The sequence below is a fragment of the Lepisosteus oculatus genome, chromosome 27 (assembly GCF_040954835.1).
Source record: "Lepisosteus oculatus isolate fLepOcu1 chromosome 27, fLepOcu1.hap2, whole genome shotgun sequence".
NCBI lineage: Eukaryota > Metazoa > Chordata > Actinopteri > Semionotiformes > Lepisosteidae > Lepisosteus > Lepisosteus oculatus.
The window spans coordinates 5,879,847-5,901,425 of NC_090722.1; the positions used below are offsets into that span (position 1 = coordinate 5,879,847).

Sequence of the window (21,579 nt, forward strand, 5' to 3'; positions counted from 1 at the left end):
CTTGAGTTCGTCTCCCGAGACGTGTGCCGAGTCCGCAGATCGTCACGGTTACTGACTTTATGGGTATCTGTGTCTGTGTGTGTGTCAGTGGGCTGGTGTCACAGTGTGTGTGTCAGTGGGCTGGTGTCTGTGTGTGTGTCAGTGGGCTGGTGTCTGTGTGTGTGTCAGTGGGCTGGTGTCTGTGTGTGTGTCAGTGGGCTGGTGTCTGTGTGTGTGTCAGTGCGCTGGAGTCAGTGTGTGTGTCAGTGCGCTGGAGTCAGTGTGTGTGTCAGTGCGCTGGTGTCACAGTCTGTGTGTCAGTGGGCTGGTGTCTGTGTGTGTGTGTCAGTGCGCTGGTGTCAGTGTGTTTGTCAGTGTGCTGGTGTCTGTGTGTGTGTCTCAGTGTCCTGGAGTCAGTGTGTGTGTCAGTGCGCTGGAGTCAGTGTGTGTGTCAGTGCGCTGGAGTCTGTGTGTGTGTGTCTCAGTGTCCTGGTGTCAGTGTGTGTGTCAGCCTGTTTGTGCCTGGTGTGTGTCTGTGTCAGTGCGTGTTTATACCCCTGTCTGTGCGTGTACATGTGTGTGTTTGTTGGGAAAGGTGGACTTTACTCAAGTTGTGCTCGACTGAGTCAGTCTGAATGTGCTGAAACGGCAGAGATACAGCAAAACAAAAAACAGAGAAGTAAGAGGAGAGAGAGCAAACAGCTGCCTGCTGGGCCCAGCTCCTCTTCTCTGCTTCCCTCATTGCACCATGGGCGCAGGTCAGGAGCCAACACCCACCCAGCAGGGGGTGCCCTGCGAGAGAGAAGAAGCGTGCACTGCAGTCAGTGTGGGATCAACAGCAGAGGAAACGTGCCCACAGAGACAGGGACACCTGACAGACAGACGCTGGGGACACCCCCTATAATGTAAATCAGGTACAGTATTTTTGCTGAGCTGAGTTTTAAATGTAGAAGTGCTGACAACATGTGTTCTGGCTTCACTGTCACCTCCTGTATGGAGTTTTTATTTTGGCGGAGTAGAGAGAGGTGCCCAGAAATGTAAGGGGGAGACAATCAGGTGCCGACAAAGACGGGTATGAACATGTGTCTGAGCTCTCATGCCCTTGATCTTATTTTCGGGAGGATGTCAAATCATGTTTTTTTTCCAAGAACTGAACAGTTAATTGACTTGTATGCTCTTGCAAGCTTTGTGGCCTGCTGATGGGTTTAAATACAGGGCTCCAGTGCAGATGGATTTATATACAGGGCTGTGTGTTTAAATATGGGGCTCCAGTGCAGATGTGTTTAAATACAGAGCTCTGGTGCAGACGTGTTTAAACAGTGGGCTCCAGTGCAGTTAATCAGCTTGTTCCCACAACTGTTCAGTGACGACTGCACAGAGGAGCAGGGGTGTGCAAGCTGCACACTACTGTGGTGCCACCCAACTCCCCCGGTGTGTCCTGGCACTGACCCTGTGTTGAACACACAGTTGACCCTAGATTAAAAATGATTGGACAGACAGACACTGCAGTCCCTGAGGGCCCGGTGTCAGTGCCTTTCTTATCCCGATAACGACACGCGGTCTCATCCCAACGGCCTTTGGGAATGCCCCGTGTTTGGATCCGTATCTCTCACGGTCCGAGACTAAAGAAGTGCAGTTCCTCTAATGAGCTCTTCAGGTGTGCGACCATGGCCCCTGGACTCCTCCATCCGCCCTGGGGGAAGGGCCGAGGGGTGAGAGGAGCGGGGAGAGTCAGCGCGGGGAGCTGCAGCTGCGGTGGGCCACTTCCTGTTGCACACGGGGTCTCTGCTGTGGTTTGAGATCTGCTACCACTGGTGTCAGCAGCAGCTCTGAAGAATGATGGCAGGAATTATGGGCCTTTTCAGAGTGACAGGTGAGAGAGCATTCCATTCAGCCCACTGTGCCCATCTGATTCTCTTTTAGTCCCATAACCAGTACAGGTCACACTGGGAACAGAGCCCATTACTTTCACATACTGGGAACAAACCCTAACTCTGGACTGTAGGCTTACAGTGTGACCTAGCCCAGACTGGACCAGCAACCTCTGCACTGTAGGGGTACAGTGTGACCCAGCCCAGACTGGACCAGTGATCTCTGGACTGTAGGGTTACAGTGTGACCCAGACTGGACCAGAGATCTCTGGACTGTAGGGTTACAGTGTGACCCAGACTGGACCAGCGATCTCTGGACTGTGGGGTTACAGTGTGACCCGGCCCAGACTGGACCAGTGATCTCTGGGCTGTAGGGTTACAGTGTGACCCAGACTGGACCAGAGATCTCTGGACTGTAGGGTTACAGTGTGACCCAGACTGGACCAGCGATCTCTGGACTGTAGGGTTACAGTGTGACCCGGCCCAGACTGGACCAGTGATCTCTGGACTGTAGGGTTACAGTGTGACCCAGACTGGACCAGTGATCTCTGGACTGTAGGGTTCAGTCTACACTCTGATCGAGAGCCTGTACTGATTCAGCCAGTCGGGGCTCCCCCACCTACTCACCCAAGCAGAACCCCTATAGGGCAAAAAATATATTACTTTTTCCGGCAGAGGGAGCGGTAAACACCGGCCGGTATACAGGGGCCGGAGTGCTGCAGTACAGGCCGGGGGCGCACGTGCCGCCGGGGAGAAGCCCGGGAGCTTCAGGCGTCGGTGTCCGTGTCGACATTCAAAATCGCCCAGAACCCTCAGCCGATATCAGACCAGCTAAACCCCAGATTGTTTCGTCGTGGAAACCTCTTCACGGAAAAGGGTCGAGCGCACAGTGACCGGAGCGACTCCAAACCCCGCGCCCCCTTTCTCTTGATTTCGTTTTAGTGGCTTCGTTGATCTCCTCTTCTCCAGCCGGCGGAAGAAAGGGCTTTGTTTGTTTGTTCTTGTTTTTTGCGTTTCTGCGGTGTCCTGGGAGTTCAGGTCCTACAATTATCAACCCGCCGTAAACCCTGGATTTCTACCGAGCCGCCGCGAGAGTTGATCATTAACTCTGAGCTCCACATGCCAGAGGCTCCTTCCCCCTCGCCTCGCAGCTCTGTACTGACAAATATTACAGGAAGACTTCACCGGCACTTTCCCGGCTACTTTCGTGAAAACAGCAGGTGGAATCGTCCGTCTCCGGCAAAACGCCCCCCACCCCCAAGTCTATCGTGGGAGAAAACCGGGGCAAGAGCTAGGGAAACGTGCGAGCTCCACACAGACAGTTTTCCCGGACTCGAACCCGGGTCTGTGAAGCAGGAACACGAACCGTGCCGCCCGCGGCGGTAAGGCAGGGCGCTTGATACGAGTCAGGACAGGCTGAACCTTCTCATTGTACCCCGTGGGTGTTCCGCCACTCCGAAGACAAAACACCCCGAAAAGTGAGACCTCGCCACTGCTGTCCGAGAGCCGAACCCGAGCTACCGAGTCTCCCTGTCCGGTCCCTGATCGACGGGGCTGTGCTTCACGTGTTTGCTGATCGACACGGTTGTTGTGGGCAGTGAGGTCAAGTTAAAATGTAACCCGAAAGGGGCAGAGAGAGAGAGACACACACACACACCGCCAGTGGGGCACGGATGGCCGCCCTGTCCCTGAGGCTGGCGGAATCGTCTCTCCGGAAAGACGACACGCTGTTCTCTCGCTCCAGGGGCGAGGAGAGAGAGGGAAGGGGCCGAGAGAGGGTTTCGTAAGAACGGATTTATTAACTCTAAACCACAGCAACACGGTCTGTTTTTTTTAAAAAAAGAAGAAGGCGAGTGGGAACTAACTCTAGTTCGTGTTTCTTTCTGCTCGTTTCCTTTAAAAAAAAACCCACTGTTTGTTTAGACATGTAACCCTTCGGTCCCCTCGTGTTGCTCTCTAGACCTGTCTCTCCTCTCTCCCTCTCCCTCCTACCCCTGTCTCTGTCTCTCTCTCCCCGTCTGTCTCTCCTCTGTCTCTCTCTCCCACCCTCCCACTGTCTCTTTCTCCCCTTGCCTGTCTCTCCTCTCTTCTTCCCCCTGTCTCTCTCTCTGTCTCCCCCCTGGCTGTCTCTCCTGTCTCTCTCTCTCCTCTGTCTCTCTCTCCCCCTTTCTGTCTCTCCTGTCTCTCTCTCTCCCTGTCTGTCTCTCCTCTGCCTCTCCCGCTGTCTCTCTCTCTCCCACACTAAACCCATTTGCCTTCTGAAAGAAGGGCAGGTCCAGTTTCTGTTCAGCAGTGTGCTTCACCACGCTGTTCTGTATGAGAAGCCCAGAATGTCGCTCGCTGGGGGTCTTGAGCTCTCTCCAGCGACGGCCATGCCCCTGTGCAGAGATGGGGGTCATTGTTCGCAAGCGGAGCCTTTGTCCTGCTGGGGGGCCATGTCACGTCGCCGGTGAGCCCACTAATCTCGCGCTCCGAATGGGGAGCCAAAAGGCTCCCCGAAGGGATTCATGGAGAAACGCTGCCCCATCTCCCGAGTCCCCTCCGTCTTCTCCTTCTGAATGACGGCTCTGTGAAACCTACAGCCTGCAGCCACGTCACCCAGCAGCTGTGAGCCTGCCCAGTACCTGGAGGGGAGACTCCTGGGAAAGCTGAGGCTGCTGCTGGAAGAGGTGTTAGTGGGACCAGCAGGGGGCGCTCACCCTGCGGTCTGTGTGGGTCCTGATGCCCCAATATAGTGACGGGCACACTGGACTGTAAACAGGCGCCGTCCTTCGGATGAGACGTAAAACTGAGGTCTTGACTCTCTGTGGTTGTTAAAAATCCCAGGGCGCTTCTTGAATAGACTAGGGGTGTTACCCCAGTGTCCTGCCCTAATTCCCTCCTGGTCTTCACCAGTCAGGGCCTCCTAATAACCCCCGTCTCTGAACTGGCTTCATCACTCTGCTCTCCTCCACCCTGAGAGCTGGTGTGTGGGGAGCGGACTGGTGCATCATCCAGGTGGGGCCACACACTGGTGGTGGTGGAGGGGACCCCATGACCTGAACAGCGCTGTGAGTGGAGTGTCCAGGAAAGCGCTCTATCAGTGTAAAGATGATTTGTTCTTCGTGCTGGGGCTCCAGTGTTGCTTCATCACGCTCTCTGGTTTCTACAGTTCCAGGAACTGGTTGTGGAGGTGTTGTCCTCCTCTTCTTCAGTGCTGACTATTCCTTTCTGCTGTCCAGCTTCAGTTTTAGAAACAGCGAGTGTCCCCACTGTCTATTTTTAAGTTCAGAACCGGTAAGAGGTTGGAGGGAACAGTGTTCTGGGGTTCTGTTTGGGTCCTCTGGGTTGGCCTGAGACTTGGTCACCCCTAGCTGTGCAGTACTAGTTCATTTTTCTCTCTTCCTCTCTGCCTGGCTCTCCCCTCTGTCTCTCTCTCCCAACCTGTCTCACTCTCTCCTCCTCTGCCCCTGTCTCTCTCTCCCCCTGTCCCTCTGTCTCTCTCTCCCCTGTCTCCCTGTCTCTCTCTCCCCTGTCTCTCTCCCTGTCTCTCTCTCCACTGTCTCCCTGTCTCTCTCTCTGTCTTTCTCTCCCTGTCTCTCTGTCTCTCTCTCCTCCTGTTTCTCTCTCCCTCTCTCCCCTGTCTCTCTGTCTGTCTCTCTCTCCCCCGTCTCTCTGTCTCTCAGTCTCTCTCTCCCTTGTTCCCCTGTCTCCCTGTCTTTCTCTCTGTCTCTCTCTCCCCTGTCAATTCAATTCAAGGTGCTTTATTAGCATGACTGATGGGTACACTCAGTGTTGCCAAAGCAAATACAAATAATAAAATTAACATGGAACAAAACAAAAAATAGAAGTAAATTAAAACCTACAGACATGTTACAGACATTTACAACAAAGACATATGATAAAATATTGTCTCTCTGTCTCTCTCCCCTGTTCCGCGGCGCACGCTCGTCACATGACCGCGCTGCTGAAGGCACAGGACACGGTTTGCTGAGGGGAACTCGTGCAGACGCGACTTCGCGACTGATTAGTGACGGATCTGATCTCCCGACCTGCGGCTGAAGTTGGGGTCGCGCGGCTGCCAGCTGTTGAAAGATCGATTTCATTTTTGACGTTCTTTTTAATTTGGGGATTTCCTCGCGTCTTTTAACCTCCACCCGCAGCACGACCATGTGTCAGTAGATCCGTTTGTTTCACTTGTCAAGAGGGACCGCTATTAGGATCTGGGGAGCCCCCGCACGGAGGACATGAGGTTCTGAGTCCGGGCGGCCCAGCGAGGGAAGATGCGCTGCTGGATCGTGGGGCTCTGTCTGAGTGTCCTGGCCGGGGCCAGAGACATCCCGGACCACCTGTGTCCTGCCCCGGGTAAGTCGCACTCCGTCGCTCCGAGCAGGAACCAGCCTGCGAGATTTCAAACAGCCGCTCGATCAGCGGTTTCGAGAGCCGCCCCGCAGTTTCGGCTTGTCAGCGGTACAGCTCGCAGGACCCTTGTTCCTCTCCAGTCCGCTCACGGCGGAGGCGCTGGGACGGGCGGCCTGATCGATAGGTTTGTGGATTGATAGATCTGGGAGTTGACTGTTAGGTTTGTTGTTGGGTTGATTGATTCATTGGTTTGTTGTTAGGTTTGTTGATTGGTTGGTTGGTTGGTTGGTTGGTTGTTGGGTTTCTTGATTGGTTGATCAGTTGATTGATTGATCGTTTTTTTGGTTGATTGATGGGTTGTTTAGGTTGATTGATTGATCGTATTTTTGGGGTTGATTGGTTGGGTTGATTGATTGATTGGTTGATTTTTAGGTTTGTTGATTGATTGATCAGTTGATTGATTGATCACTTTTTTAGTTGATTGATGGGTTGGTTAATTGATTGGTTGTTGGTCGTTAGGTTTGTTGAATGACTGATTGGCTGGTTAGTTGATTGTTTGGTTGACCAGTTGCTTGATTGGTTGATCAGTTGGTGAACTGATTGGCTGGTTGCTCAGCCTGGCGCGCAGGGTCAGGTGCAGCTGCAGGTCCTGCGCTGACCTCAGGCCACTCTCACTCCTGACGCTGAGGCTGCTGGGCTCCAGCCGGGTCCTGGTAGGGTCACTGGGGCTCCTGCCTGTCCCTGGACAGGTCAGGGGGGGTCCTGTCAGGTCCTGGTAGGGTCACTGGGGCTCCTGCCTGTCCCTGGACAGGTCGGGGGGGTCCTGTCAGGTCCTGGTAGGGTCACTGGGGCTCCTGCCTGTCCCTGGACAGGTCAGGGGGGGTCCTGTCAGGTCCTGGTAGGGTCACTGGGGCTCCTGCCTGTCCCTGGACAGGTCAGGGGGGGTCCTGTCAGGTCCTGGTAGGGTCACTGGGGCTCCTGCCTGTCCCTGGACAGGTCAGGGGGGGTCCTGTCAGGTCCTGAACTGGTCAGGGGGGGTTCTGTCAGGTCCTGGACAGGTCAGTAGGGGTCCTACTTGTCCCTGGACAGGTCAGGGGGGGTCCTAGTTGTCCCTGGACTGGTCAGTGGGGGTCCTAGTTGTCCCTGGACTGGTCAGGGGGGGTCCTACTTGTCCCTGGACTGGTCAGGGGGGTCCTGTCAGGTCCTGGACAGGTCAGTAGGGGTCCTAGTTGTCCCTGGACTGGTCGGGGGGGTCTGTGTGTTTCTGGGCGACCGGACGGAGTTTCTGATCCTGTGTCCAGGAGTGGGAGAGCCACTCCGACTGCAGCCCTTCACAGAGCCAGGACCTTCCTACTGAGAACATCAAGACTGTAAGAGCAGTAGAACTGATCCCTCTTCCGATCCCCCAGTTCTGAAAGATCTAGGAATGAGTCTAATATCCGTATTATTATTATTATTATTATTATTATTATTATTATTATTATTATTGCTGTTGTTGTTGTGATCATCATCAAACCCCTCCTCTCGTCAGGAAGGGTAGATCTCACGCACAATGCGAGGCGTTCAGGCTTGCAGCATGTGGTTGAGGCTGCCGTTAATGGTGGTTGTTAACCCTGCGCCAGTCGCTCGGCTGCCCCTCAAGAAGCTGTTCGAGGGTCCAGAGCTGCCCAGTAAATCTCCCACACTGGGAGAGGCTTTCAGACTGCTGATCCTCTGCTGGAGAGCGAGTGCACCACGTCCACTGTAGAAATGAGCTTGAACTGAAAGCTAATAATAATGACAAACTCAGAGTTTATTGTATTCCAAGTCTCAGTTTTAGCAAATATTTCACAAAACCTTATAAAATGACAAGGTATTTACTGTGTATTATTATTATTATTATTATTATTATTATTATCAGCCCCTTACATATTTTCGTTAGAAACATATACAGCTGCGTGGGTGTAAAAGAATGAAAAGGCATCAACAGGAAGAAGAGAGGTACTGATGCTTCACAGGGACTCGCTTTTGCAAAAGGAATGGCGATGAGTCTGTCGCGCTTGTTGACATTTCCTTTAGAGAGAGCTGATCGAGCGTCACAGGGTCGTATTAACAGTCACGGGGGGTCGGGCCTGTGACAGCGGGCTCCCAGGAAGTCACAGACCCCAGGGCATCAGTGCCCAGTGAGCCCCCCCCTAGGGCTTCAGGAGTGAGACCCTAGGGTGGCAGGAGTGAGACCCCCCAGGGCATCAGGAGTGAGACCCCAGGGCATCAGGAGTGAGACCCCCCAGGGTGGCAGGCGTGACCCCCCAGGGCATCAGGAGTGAGACCCCAGGGCATCAGGAGTGAGACCCCCCAGGGTGGCAGGAGTGACCCCCCAGGGCATCAGGAGTGAGCCCCCAGGGCATCAGGAGTGAGACCCTCCAGGGTGGCAGGAGTGACCCCCCAGGGCATCAGGAGTGAGACCCTCCAGGGTGGCAGGAGTGACCCCCCAGGGCATCAGGAGTGAGACCCTCCAGGGTGGCAGGAGTGACCCCCCAGGGCATCAGGAGTGAGACCCCCCAGGGTGGCAGGAGTGACCCCCCAGGGCATCAGGAGTGAGCCCATCAGGAGTGAGACCCCCCAGGGTGGCAGGAGTGACCCCCCAGGGCATCAGGAGTGAGCCCATCAGGAGTGAGACCCCCCCAGGGTGGCAGGAGTGACCCCCCAGGGTATCAGGAGTGAGCCCCCAGGGCATCAGGAGTGAGACCCCCCAGGGTGGCAGGAGTGAGCCCCCAGGGCATCAGGAGTGAGACCCCCCAGGGTGGCAGGAGTGACCCCCCAGGGTATCAGGAGTGAGACCCCAGGGCATCAGGAGTGAGACCCCAAGGTGGCAGGAGTGAGACCCCCCAGGGTGGCAGGAGTGAGCCCCCAGGGCGGGGAGTTTGCCAGGTCAGCCTGCGGACTCTGAGACTCTGCCCTCCTGCCGGCTGGTACAACACTGCACATTCCTGCACTGTGTTCCATCCTTCATTAAGTAACACAGGGGCCAGGGGCCAGGGGCCAGGGGCCAGGAGTCTTTATTTCCTGCTGTACGGGCGGTAGAAATGTAGGTGAAATATTAATATATCCAGATTTGTATCTGTATAATGACTACTGGATTCTTTCAGTCTGTCTATCTCGTTAGAAATCTAATTATCCATGTACGTCCATCGACCTCTACATCTGTCTGCTTAGCAATCCACTTACTGTGCAGCATCTCTTCCTGTCGGTCGAGCACTTTCTGTCTTTGCCTTCACGGCAATACACACTGTCAGAAAAAGCTCAGTGATCTCCAGGCTGAGTGGAAATGTCACAGTGGGTGGGCCAGTGGCTCTTCCTGGTAAGCGACCCTGCTTGTGATCTCCAGAAGCCTCTCTGCTCCTGAAGTGAGGCAGTAGCAGAGCCCACAGGAGTGGCCATCAGCCAGCACTGGGGTGTGATTTGGCAGTGACACAGTCTCACGGTGGAATTAGAGGTGATGTCACTGCTGTGTGGCTAGAATCAGCCGCTGGGTCTGATCAGAGGGAGTGTGGTCGCTATCGAGAGCCCACACTATCTTATCAGGGTGAACGTGATTCAGAGAGGAACCACATCTCTCGCCGCGCTCAGTCTGAAACGACACAACCACAGCACAGCCCCTGTGACTGAAAGCGCAATTCTGCTGTTTGACTCATCCCTTAGGCGGGCAAAAAAGTTTTGTTTCTATCTGTACATTAATTTCCAAGCTTTTTAACTTGACACATCTAAATCCATCCACTTCCAGTCACCTCTTTGTCCAGGACGGGGTCACAGTGAACCTTAGCCTAAACTGAATGGGAACACCCCACACACACACACACACAGGTACAATTTAACTCTGGGAGCCATCTAGAGAAAGCCATCTTGACCACAGGGACAGCATTCACATCCACACAGAAGGTGCTTCAGTCCAGAATCGAACCCATGACCCACAGTTTGTAAGCCAGCACCACCAAGCTGCATGCCGCTGTGCTGCACACAAAGCGACCTCTTGTTAAAAAACTAATTAACATACAAGCCATAACATGACAGCTCTACATATTGTAACTCTAGCTTCTGTAGGAGAAACACACTGCTAATAAACTATTCAAACAAAACGGTAACTAGCAGCAGCAGGTTTACAGTAAACAATAAGAATTATATTCTCCTTTGTCATGTGTCCAAAACTATTTACATATAAGTAAAAACACATATATTAAAAAAAAAATAGTTTGATTATATTGATATCTGTAACAGATACAGTTAATCTGTAACACTGACACAGATCACAGTGAGACTGGGGCCCCTTTACAGCTCTCTGTCTGTCCCAGACTGGCAGGGAGATTAATATCCTGACTCTATAAGGGCTGTGTCTCTATCTGTAACACTGACACAGATCACAGTGAGACTGGGGCTCCTTTACAGCTCTCTGTCTGTCCCAGACTGGCAGGGAGATTAATATCCTGACTCTATAAGGGCTGTCTCTACCTGTAACACTGAAACAGATCACAGTGAGACTGGGGCTCCTTTACAGCTCTCTGTCTGTCCCAGACTGGCAGTGAGATTAATATCCTGACTCTATAAGGGCTGTGTCTCTATCTGTAACAGAACAGACACAGATCACAGTACTCAATGTTTTATTCACTCTCCAGCCAAAATATCAGGGTCCCCTCCAGAGCAGCCTCTGAGTGTAGCAGGAGCAGTTGGGACAGGAAGAGGGCTTGTTCCCAAGGGTTCTGAAATATCTGAAGCCCCAAATCCATCCTGTTCTCCTAGCACAGGGGTGTCCAGCTCCAGATCTCCTGGTTCCAGGGAGACCCAATCCAGCAGATCTTACGGGTCCCCCAAAAATCATCTGTTTCCAAACACTAGAGAGCGATTTTATTTTGTTCACTTATTGTATGGGGGTGGTTTGGCCAATTAAGAAGTTCACAGAAATTCACAGCCCATAATTCACAGCCCTGTTCTCTTGTGGGCTGTAAGATTTGCTAGACTGGGGCTGGACACCCCTGGGTTACAGACTGCTGACTTCGGGGTGACCTGTGAGACATGCTGGGCTGGGATCCCCCAGATCCAGGGCTGGACTCCCCTGTTCTAGCAGCAAGAGGTGTGATGGTGTGTGTGTGGGGAGCGAACTGCATTCGGCTTATTCCCCGTCCCAGCGGTTTTCCGCCAGGGGAAGGCAGGTCTCCGGGAGTCTGTCTCCTGCTGCCCCAGTGTGCTGGCAGGTCTGGCCTGAGCTGCGATGATGTGTCAGGGTGTGGACGAGCGAAGAGAGAGAGGAGAGGAAGTGAGAGACTCGCTGCTGTTATGTAATCCAGCTGTGTTTATCAGCGGCGCTGAACCGTGACCCCTGTTCCCCACACACTCGCTGCTCCACACACACACTCACAGTAACACACACACTCGCTGCTCCACACACACTCACAGTAACACACACACTCGCTGCTCCACACACACACACTCGCTGCTCCACACACACTCACAGTAACACACACACTCGCTGCTCCACACACACACACTCACAGTAACACACACACTCGCTGCTCCACACACACACACTCACAGTAACACACACACTCGCTGCTCCACACACACACACTCACAGTAACACACACACACTCACAGTAACACACACACTCGCTGCTCCACACACACACTCACAGTAACACACACACTCGCTGCTCCACACACACTCACAGTAACACACACACTCGCTGCTCCACACACACTCACAGTAACACACACACTCGCTGCTCCACACACACACTCAGAGTAACGCACACACTCGCTGCTCCACACACACGCTCGCTGCTCCACACACACACACTCGCTGCTCCACACACACACTCACAGTAACACACACACTCGCTGCTCCACACACACTCACAGTAACGCACACACTCGCTGCTCCACACACACTCACAGTAACACACACACTCTCTGCTCCACACACACACTCACAGTAACGCACACACTCGCTGCTCCACACAGACACTTACAGTAACACACACACTCGCTGCTCCACAAACACACTCACAGTAACGCACACACTCGCTGCTCCACACACACACTCACAGTAACACACACACTTGCTGCTCCACACACTGACCCACATGCACTGTAACACACACAGTGACACACTGACAGCTCTCTCACACACACTGACACAGCTCTCTCACACACACAGTGACACACAGACACAGCTCTCTTGCACACACTGACACACCGACACAGCTCTCTTGCACACAGTGACACACCGACACAGCTCTCTCGCACACAGTGACACACTGACACAGCTCTCTCACACAGTGACACACTGACACAGCTCTCTCACACAGTGACACACAGACACAGCTCTCTTGCACACAGAGACACACAGACACAGCTCTCTCGCACACAGTGACACACAGACACAGCTCTCTCGCACACAGTGACACTCTGACACAGCTCTCTCACACACACTGACACAGCTCTCTCACACAGTGACACACAGATACAGCTCTCTCGCACACAGTGACAGACTGACACAGCTCTCGCGCACACAGTGACACAGCTCTCTCACACAGTGACACACTGACACAGCTCTCTCACACACACTGACACAGCTCTCTCACACAGTGACACACAGATACAGCTCTCTCGCACACAGTGACACACTGACACAGCTCTCGCGCACACAGTGACACAGCTCTCTCACACACACAGTGACACACTGACACAGCTCTCTCACACACACAGTGACACACTGACAGCTCTCTCACACACACTGACACAGCTCTCTCACACACACAGTGACACACTGACACAGCTCTCTCACACACACTGACACACAGACACAGCTCTCGCACACTCACAGTTACACACACTAATTCACACAGTGACACACATTGTCTTCCACAAAAGACAGGACAGAAATCTAAACCCTCTCTCCTTGCTCTCCCTGACCCCCTGACCCTGTGACCTTCGCCCCCTCTCTCCAGCCTCTTCCAGCCGTGTCAGGGTGGCGGCAGTAGGGAGTCAGGTGACACTCAGCTGCTGGGGACAGATGACCGTGAACGGAGTGGTCACTACAGTGGACAGAGTGGACGCCACAGACAGAGGACGCAGAGACGCGGAGGACACTCTCAACAGTACAGGAGCTGCGGCCACAGAGGGCGGGTGGGACTCTCTGGACAGAGGCGGAGTGGACAGAGGGGTCAGCGGCATCAATCAGACGGGTCTGGGCGCCAGTGTGGACGCCGTGAACGACACAGCCCGAGTGGACGCGGAGTACGACAGTGAGCGCTGGAAGGCTGGGAAGACGAGTGAGCAGGTGTCCGAGCTGGACAGCACGGAGAGTCCCGCCGCGGTGCAGGCCCTGGGACGGGTGACCAGGAGGGCAGAACAGCGCCACGTGTCCTGGGCGTGGAGGCTGAACGGAAAAACAGTGAGGGGGGCGAGAGGGGACACCCTGTCCCTGTCCTCTGTCCAGCTGTCCAGCTCTGGAAACTACACCTGCCACCGCGATGGACAGCTGGCCTTCACTGTCAACATCACGGTCGGAGGTGAGACGGACACTGGCCCACCAACAGTGACAGATTGACCCAGACACTGACGCACTGTCACACTGACACACTGATACACTGATCCACAAACACTGACGCACTGACACACTGATCCACTAACACTGACACACTGACACACTGATCCACTAACACTGACACACTGATCCACTGATCCTCTGACACTGACACACACAGACAGTGGCCAACAGACTCGCTGGCACACAGTGACGCGCTGCTCCTGCCTCTGTCTGTCGCAGTTGCCCCAGAGCGCCCCACGCTGTCGTGCAGCAGGAAGACGCCCCTGAGTAAGATCCGCTGCAGCTGGACGGCCACACGGCCCTCAATCCCTATTGCCCATTGCAGACTCATCTACAAGAAGGGGTATGTAGCTCTGTCCCTGAACCCCTGTGTCCTTCTGTCCCTGTACCCCTGTGTCCTTCTGTCACTGTACCCCTGTACCCTACTACCGTTCTGTCGCCGTCTTCCTGTACCCTGTACCCTGTACCCCTGTACCCCAGTACTGTTCTGTCTGTGTACCCCAGTACTGTTTTGTCTCTGAACCCTTGTGCCCCTGTACCCCAGTACCCTTTTGTACTTCTGTCTCTGTACCCCCATGCTTCAATACCTTTTTGTTTCTGTGACCCTGCACCCCAGTACTCTTCTATTTTTGTGTCCCCGCACCCCTATACCCCTGTACCCCAGTACCCTCCTGTCTCTGTGCCCCGCTCCAGGCCCGTGGGGGAGTACATGTTCCAGGCCTGCTCGTCGTCCAGCAGTCGCCGCTGCTGGTGTGTGCTAGACGTGGAGGAGGAGGGCAGTCTCTACTACCTGGCCTCCCTGTGTGCCTTTAACCCCGCCGGCGCCCAGACCAGCCCACTCCTGAGGTTCAGCAGCGTGGAGATCAGTGAGTCTGGACCGCCGACCGCTGACCGCTGACCGCTGACCGCTGACCGCACGTGCCCACCTCACCCCCTCTCAGTCCTTCTCTGTTTCCTGGTCTGTTTCCCGATCAGTCTCGCTCTCTGCTGTCGGTCTCTTCTCTGAGATCTGTCTGTCTCTCTCTCCGATATCACTGTCTCTCTGCTGTTTGTCTCTTATCTGATACTGTATGTCTGTCTCGCTCGCTCCGATATCTTTGTCTCTCTCTCTGCTGCCTGTCTCTCTCCGATATCTCTGTCTCTCTGTTATCTCCCTCTCTGATGTCTGCCTCTTATCTGATATCTGTCTGTCTCTCTCTCTGATGTCCATCTCTCTCTGATATCTGTCTGTCTCTTTCTGATGTCTGTCTCTTTCTGATGTCTGTCTCTCTCTGATAGCTGTCTGTCTCTCTCTGATCTCTCTCTATGTCGTTTCTCCCTTTTGATGTCTCCCATCCCCTTGTGAGGTCCCCATTGGTAAGCCTCCTACACTTTTGGGGGGAAAATGCTGCCATCTGTCCTAATGTCCTTTTCGTCGCTGTTGCCCCCTGTTCTGTTCTCCAGTTAAGCCAGATCCCCCCAGGAACGTGTCCGTGTGGGAAGAGGAGGGAAGCTCGTGCCGGCTCAGAGTGCGCTGGGCCTACCCCAGCACCTGGAAAAACCATTTCTACAAACTCAAGTTCGAGGTGCAATACCAGCCTGTCCTGGAGGGGGAGCAGTTTTCTGTGGTGAGTAATCACAGATGACACTAAATATGCAGCACACAGCAGCTGCACAGAAGTTGAAGGCACGTAATCTCAGCATCAGATCCCATCTGAACTGGGTCATATTGCAGTCCAGAGATCACTAGTCCAGTCTGGGCCAGGTCATGCTGTAGCCCTACAGTCCAGAGATCACTAGTCCAGTCTGGGCCAGGTCATGCTGTAGCCCTACAGTCCAGAGATCACTGGTCCAGTCTGGGTCACACTGTAACCCTACAGTCCAGAGATCACTGGTCCAGTCTGGGTCACACTGTAACCCTACAGTCCAGAGATCGCTGGTCCAGTCTGGGTCACACTGTAACCCTACAGTCCAGAGATCACTGGTCCAGTCTGGGCTGGGTCGTACTGTAACCTTACAGTCCATTAGTTCCAGTCTTGGCTCTTGTGTTATACTGTACCCTTGTAGCCCAGAGGTAGGTAGTGTTAAGATATACAGCACTTGGTTCTCATAGTCCTTCCACAGTTTCTGCAGGTTTCTACAGCTGCCTGGGGTGAAGGTGCTGGGGTGGGGCTCTGTAGTCATTTCACCCCTCCTCTCCCCTACAGCAAGTGGTCAGCACCCAGAGCACAGGGTACACCATCACAGACGCCCTGCCTCACGTCTCCTACCTGGTGCGGGTTCGAGCCCGGGAGGAGTTCGACAACGGTCAGTGGAGCGACTGGAGCTCAGCGGCATACGGCCACACCTGGACAGGTAGGAGGGGCGTGGTTAGTTAGCCTGTCCTTTCTGGACAGTCAGGTCTACCTGTGTCCAGTTTGTATGTCCAGGCTGTGGTCACTGACCCTCTCCTCTCGGGACAGCCAGGTCTGTCTGTGTCCAGACTGTATGTCCAGGCTGTGGTCACTGAGCCTGTCCTCTCTGGACAGCCAGGTCTGTCTGTGTCCAGTGTGTATGTCCAGGCTGTGGTCACTGAGCCTGTCCTCTCTGGACAGCCAGGTCTGTCTGTGTCCAGTGTGTATGTCCAGGCTGTGGTCACTGAGCCTGTCCTCTCGGGACAGCCAGGTCTGTCTGTGTCCAAACTGTATGTCCAGGCTGTGGTCACTGAGCCTGTCCTCTCTGGACAGCCAGGTCTGTCTGTGTCCAGTGTGTATGTCCAGGCTGTGGTCACTGAGCCTGTCCTCTCTGGACAGCCAGGTCTGTCTGTGTCCAGTGTGTATGTCCAGGCTGTGGTCACTGAGCCTGTCCTCTCTGGACAGCCAGGTCTGTCTGTGTCCAGTCCGTATGTCCCTCAGGATCTGTTTCTCCTGGTTGTCTCCTGCCCAGCCCGGAGTCTGTCTCTGCTTGCTCTCAGGACTTGCCACTGCTGTGGGCTGTGTTTCTGGGACAGAGGTGACCTTTTCCATGACGGCGCACTCGTGGTCTCGCAGTGACTGTGCAGAGCCTCTGCACGCTCGGCTGAGTGGTTTTATGAGTAAAAATAAAACCAGCATCCGTTGACATCTGCCCCACCGCCACCAGCTCGCTAATCCCCTCCCTCGCTGGCTGTCTCTCTGCCTCCCGTGTCTCCAGGGCGACCCTGCCCCACGCGTGGAGAGGCTGGGCAGCGTGGGCTTAGCGTGGTGCTGAGAGATACGGGAATGGGGCGTAATGGAAACGTCAGACTGTGTGCGTGTGACTCTGCAGAGCCAGCAGCTGTGAAGACAGAGATGGGGGAGGGGGGGCACAGGATTCTGTTTGCTGGTGCCAGTGTCATCAGGGTAAAAGCACAGTACAGTGCAGTTAAGCCCAGTGAAATCAGGGTAAAAGCACAGCACAGTAAAGCCCAGTGAGATCACGGTAAAAGCACAGTACAGAGCAGTAAAGCCCAGTGAGATCAGGGTAAAAGCACAGTACAGAGCAGTAAAGCCCAGTGAGATCAGGGTAAAAGCACAGTACAGTGCAGTTAAGCCCAGTGAAATCAGGGTAAAGCACAGTACAGTGCAGTAAAGCCCAGTGAGATCAGGGTAAAAGCACAGCACAGTAAAGCCCAGTGAGATCAGGGTAAAAGCACAGTACAGAGCAGTAAAGCCCAGTGAGATCAGGGTAAAAGCACAGTACAGAGCAGTAAAGCCCAGTGAGATCAGGGTAAAAGCACAGTACAGAGCAGTAAAGTCCAGTGAGATTAGGGTAAAAGCACAGCACAGTACAGTACAGTAAAGCCCAGTGAGATCAGGCTGAAAGCGCAGTACAGTGCAGTAAAGCCCAGTGAGACTGTGGTAAAACCAGACTATATCATGCTACCTAGGAGTAGAGTTAATATTAGGGTCATTTTAGGTCAAGGGTAAGGTTAGATTGCAGGTTAACCCTAAGCTACACCTGAGCCTATCTTTTACTAGAAGCGACCTTCATCAGCCCTTTTAATCAAGTAATCAATCAGTCAAGTAATTGAAGTGCTGGTTGGTTCTACGTCCTGGAGAAGCCCATCCTCACAGCCAACCATCAGACGAGGGGCCTCACTGACCCTCTGTGTCCTCTCTCAGCAGCTCCGGAGCCCAGCACACATCACAGCAAGGCTGCAGGCACGGACTCAGCGCTCGTCGTGAGTGTCATCACACCATCGTCATCATCACAGCTGTAGAGTAACTCTTCAGACACTCAGTCCAGCTCCTCTGTATCTTCACATGAACACTCCTTCATCATCATCAGAGCTGGAGAGTCACTGTACAGACACTCAGTCCAGCTCCTCTGTATCTTCACATGAACACTCCTTCATCATCATCAGAGCTGTAGAGTCACTGTACAGACACTCAGTCCAGCTCCTCTGTATCTTCACATGAACACTCCTTCATCATCATCAGAGCTGGAGAGTCACTGTACAGACACTCAGTCCAGCTCCTCTGTATCTTCACATGAACACTCCTTCATCATCATCAGAGCTGTAGAGTCACTGTACAGACACTCAGTCCAGCTCCTCTGTATCTTCACACTAACACTCCTTCATCATCATCAGAGCTGGAGAGTCACTGTACAGACACTCAGTCCAGCTCCTCTGTATCTTCACATGAACACTCCTTCATCATCATCAGAGCTGTAGAGTCACTGTATAGAAGCGGTCTGACTCTGTTTCAGTGTGCAGTGTGTAACTCAGTCTCTCTCTCAGGCCACTGTGAGCTTGGCCACGGATCCAGATGTCTTTCTGCTTGACGGCTCTGGTATGTACGAGGACCCCCCACCAGGTGAGTGTATCTTGACACCCCCTAAACTGATTGCATGCTTGCCAGTCTGTCTAACTGTCGCCCTGCTGTCCCGTTGTCTGTCTGACTGACTGTCTCCTTGCTCTGGTATGGGAAGTCAGATATAACTCTGCTACAGCCATTAAGATGTTCTTCTGACTTCATTTGTTTAATTTAGCAGACTGAGCGACAATTGTGTAACACAGCTGTGTTTGCTGTGTGTGTGCATGGTCAAGGTGAGTGTGTGTGTATTTGGAGGGTTACAGGGTCTGGGTGAGTTTGTATGTGCATATATGTGCATATGTGAACATGTGTGTGAGTATGTGTATATGTGCATATTCATACGTTTGTGAGTGTTTGTGCACGTGTGTACGTGTGACTGTGTGCATATATGAATGTGTGTTATTGTGTGTAGATTCGTGTGAGTATGTGTAGATGCGTGAATATACATGTGTATGAATGTGTGTAGATATGTGAGGGTGTATATGTCTATGAATGTGTGAAGATAATAATAATAATAATTGCTTACACTTATATAGCGCTTTTCTGGACACTCCACTCAAAGGGCTTTACAGGTAATGGGGATCCCCTCCACCACCACCAATGTACAGCCCCACCTGGATGATGCGGTGGCAGCCATAGTGCGCCAGAACGTTCCCCACACACCAGCTCTCAGTGGGGAGGAGAGCAGAGTGATGTAGCCAATTCAGAGAGGGGGGTTATTAGGAGGCCATGATTGGTAAGGGCCAATGGGAAATTTGGCCAGGACACCGGGGTTACACAACTGCATTGCCCTAAATGGGGATATTGTCTAAATCTCCAAAATGCAAAAGATTGAAAGAAAGTGTTTAAATGTCTCAGTCTGTTGCATTTGGATTTGAATGCACTGGCTTTTTAAGAGGTGTAGCTAAAATTTATTGGGTTTTCCAGAATATTAGCCTATTTAACGCTGATACCATGCTCATGGAGAGCACCATTCTACCAAAATTTGCAATAACAGAATACTTGTCAAAAAATGAAATTGTACCACAGTTGATACATTTTGTTTGTTGTGGCAAGGCTGCTAAGGCCTTTCAGACTAATATTGTTATGCCATGGGTTATATTTTCTGCTTAAATAAGTGTTAGGTTGCATTGATGAAAATCTGAGCCCTAACCCTAACTGCCCAAACCCATATCTAGGGTTAGGGTTAGTGTTATTAGAAAACATAGAGGATGTTTGATGGCATGGCTATGTTTTAGGACAGATGTGAAATTTAGGAAAGGTGTTATTTTAATGTTCTGTGCACATTTTTTTTTCTTCCATATATGGCTCTATATACTGCATTGCCCTAAATGGGGATTTTGTCTAAATCTCCAAAAAGCAAAATATTGAAAGAAAGTGTTTAAATGTCTCAATCTGTTGCATTTGGCATTGAATGCACTGGCATTGTAACAGGTGTAGCTATTATTTATTGGGTTTTCCAAACTCTTAACCTATTTCACATTGATACCATGCTCATGGAGAGCACCATTCCACACAAAATTTGCAATAACAGAATACTTGTCAAAAAATGAAATTGTACCACAGTTGATACATTTTGTTTGTTGTGGCAAGGCTACTTAGGCCTTTCAGACTAATATTTTGATGCCCTGGGTTATATTTTCTGCTTAAATGAGTGTTAGGCTGCATTGAAGAAAATCTGAGCCCTAACCCTAACTGCCCAAACCCTTAGCTAGGGTTAGGGTTAGTGTTATTAGAAAACATAGAGGATGTTTGATGGCATGGCTGTGTTTTAGGGCAGAAGTGAAATTTAGGAAAGGTGTTATTTTATTGTTCTGTGCACATTTTTTTTCTTGCATATATGGCTCTATATACTGCATTGCCCTAAATGGGGATGTTGTCTTAATCCCCGAAAAGCACAAGATTGAAAGAAAGTGTTTAAATGTCTCAATCTGTTGCATTTGGCATTGAATGCAATGGCATTTAAACAGGTGTAGCTACAATTTATTGGGTTTTCCAGACTTTTAAGCTATTTAACACTGATACCATGCTCATGGAGAGCACCATTCCACACAGAATTTGCAATAACAGAATACTTGTCAAAAAAATGAAATTGTACCATAGTTGATACATTTTGTTTGTTGTGGCAAGGCTACTTAGGCCTTTCAGACTAATATTTTGATGCCCTGGGTTATATTTTCTGCTTAAATGAGTGTTAGGCTGCATTGAAGAAAATCTGAGCCCTAACCCTAACTGCCCAAACCCTTAGCTAGGGTTAGGGTTAGTGTTATTAGAAAACATAGAGGATGTTTGATGGCATGGCTGAGGTTTAGGACAGAAGTGAAATTTAGGAAAGGTGTTATTTTATTGTTCTGTGCACATTTTTTTTTCTTGCATATATGGCTCTATATACTGCATTGCCCTAAATGGGGATTTTGTCTAAATCTCCAAAAAGCAAAATATTGAAAGAAAGTGTTTAAATGTCTCAATCTGTTGCATTTGGCATTGAATGCACTGGCACTGTAACAGGTGTAGCTATTATTTATTGGGTTTTCCAAACTCTTAACCTATTTCACATTGATACCATGCTCATGGAGAGCACCATTCCACACAAAATTTGCAATAACAGAATACTTGTCAAAAAAATGAAATTGTACCATAGTTGATACATTTTGTTTGTTGTGGCAAGGCTACTTAGGCCTTTCAGACTAATATTTTGATGCCCTGGGTTATATTTTCTGCTTAAATGAGTGTTAAGCTGCCTTGATGAAAATCTGAGCCCTAACCCTAACTGCTCAAACCCTTAGCTTGGGTTAGGGTTAGTGTTATTAGAAAACATAGAGGATGTTTGATGGCATGGCTGAGGTTTAGGACAGAAGTGAAATGTAGGAAAAGTGTTATTTTAATGTTCTGTGCACATTTTTTTTTCTTGCATATATGGCTCTATATACTGCATTGCCCTAAATGGGGATGTTGTCTAAATCCCCGAAAAGCACAAGATTGAAAGAAAGTGTTTAAATGTCTCAATCTG

The 21,579-nt window shown here is 51.7% G+C and overlaps 1 protein-coding gene across 4 annotated transcripts in view; it reads left to right on the forward strand.

Annotated features, from left to right (window-relative positions):
• Nucleotides 1-1,898: 1,898 nt before the first annotated feature.
• The window catches only part of il6r (interleukin 6 receptor), a 58,539-nt gene continuing 38,858 nt past the window's right edge, over nucleotides 1,899-21,579 (forward strand). The window contains exons 1-9 of one of the 4 annotated variants that reach the window (XM_069185256.1): nucleotides 1,899-3,633; nucleotides 5,803-6,194; nucleotides 13,172-13,735; nucleotides 13,993-14,116; nucleotides 14,467-14,639; nucleotides 15,217-15,380; nucleotides 15,960-16,107; nucleotides 17,874-17,932; nucleotides 18,494-18,569. In XM_069185256.1, the coding sequence (XP_069041357.1) occupies nucleotides 6,113-6,194; nucleotides 13,172-13,735; nucleotides 13,993-14,116; nucleotides 14,467-14,639; nucleotides 15,217-15,380; nucleotides 15,960-16,107; nucleotides 17,874-17,932; nucleotides 18,494-18,569 (1,390 nt within the window). In that variant the 5' untranslated portion in view covers nucleotides 1,899-3,633; nucleotides 5,803-6,112. Of the gene's footprint in view, nucleotides 6,195-13,171; nucleotides 13,736-13,992; nucleotides 14,117-14,466; nucleotides 14,640-15,216; nucleotides 15,381-15,959; nucleotides 16,108-17,873; nucleotides 17,933-18,493; nucleotides 18,570-21,579 lie in introns of all 4 variants that reach the window. The other 3 variants (XM_069185257.1, XM_069185255.1, XM_069185258.1) reach the window with 3 other exon arrangements.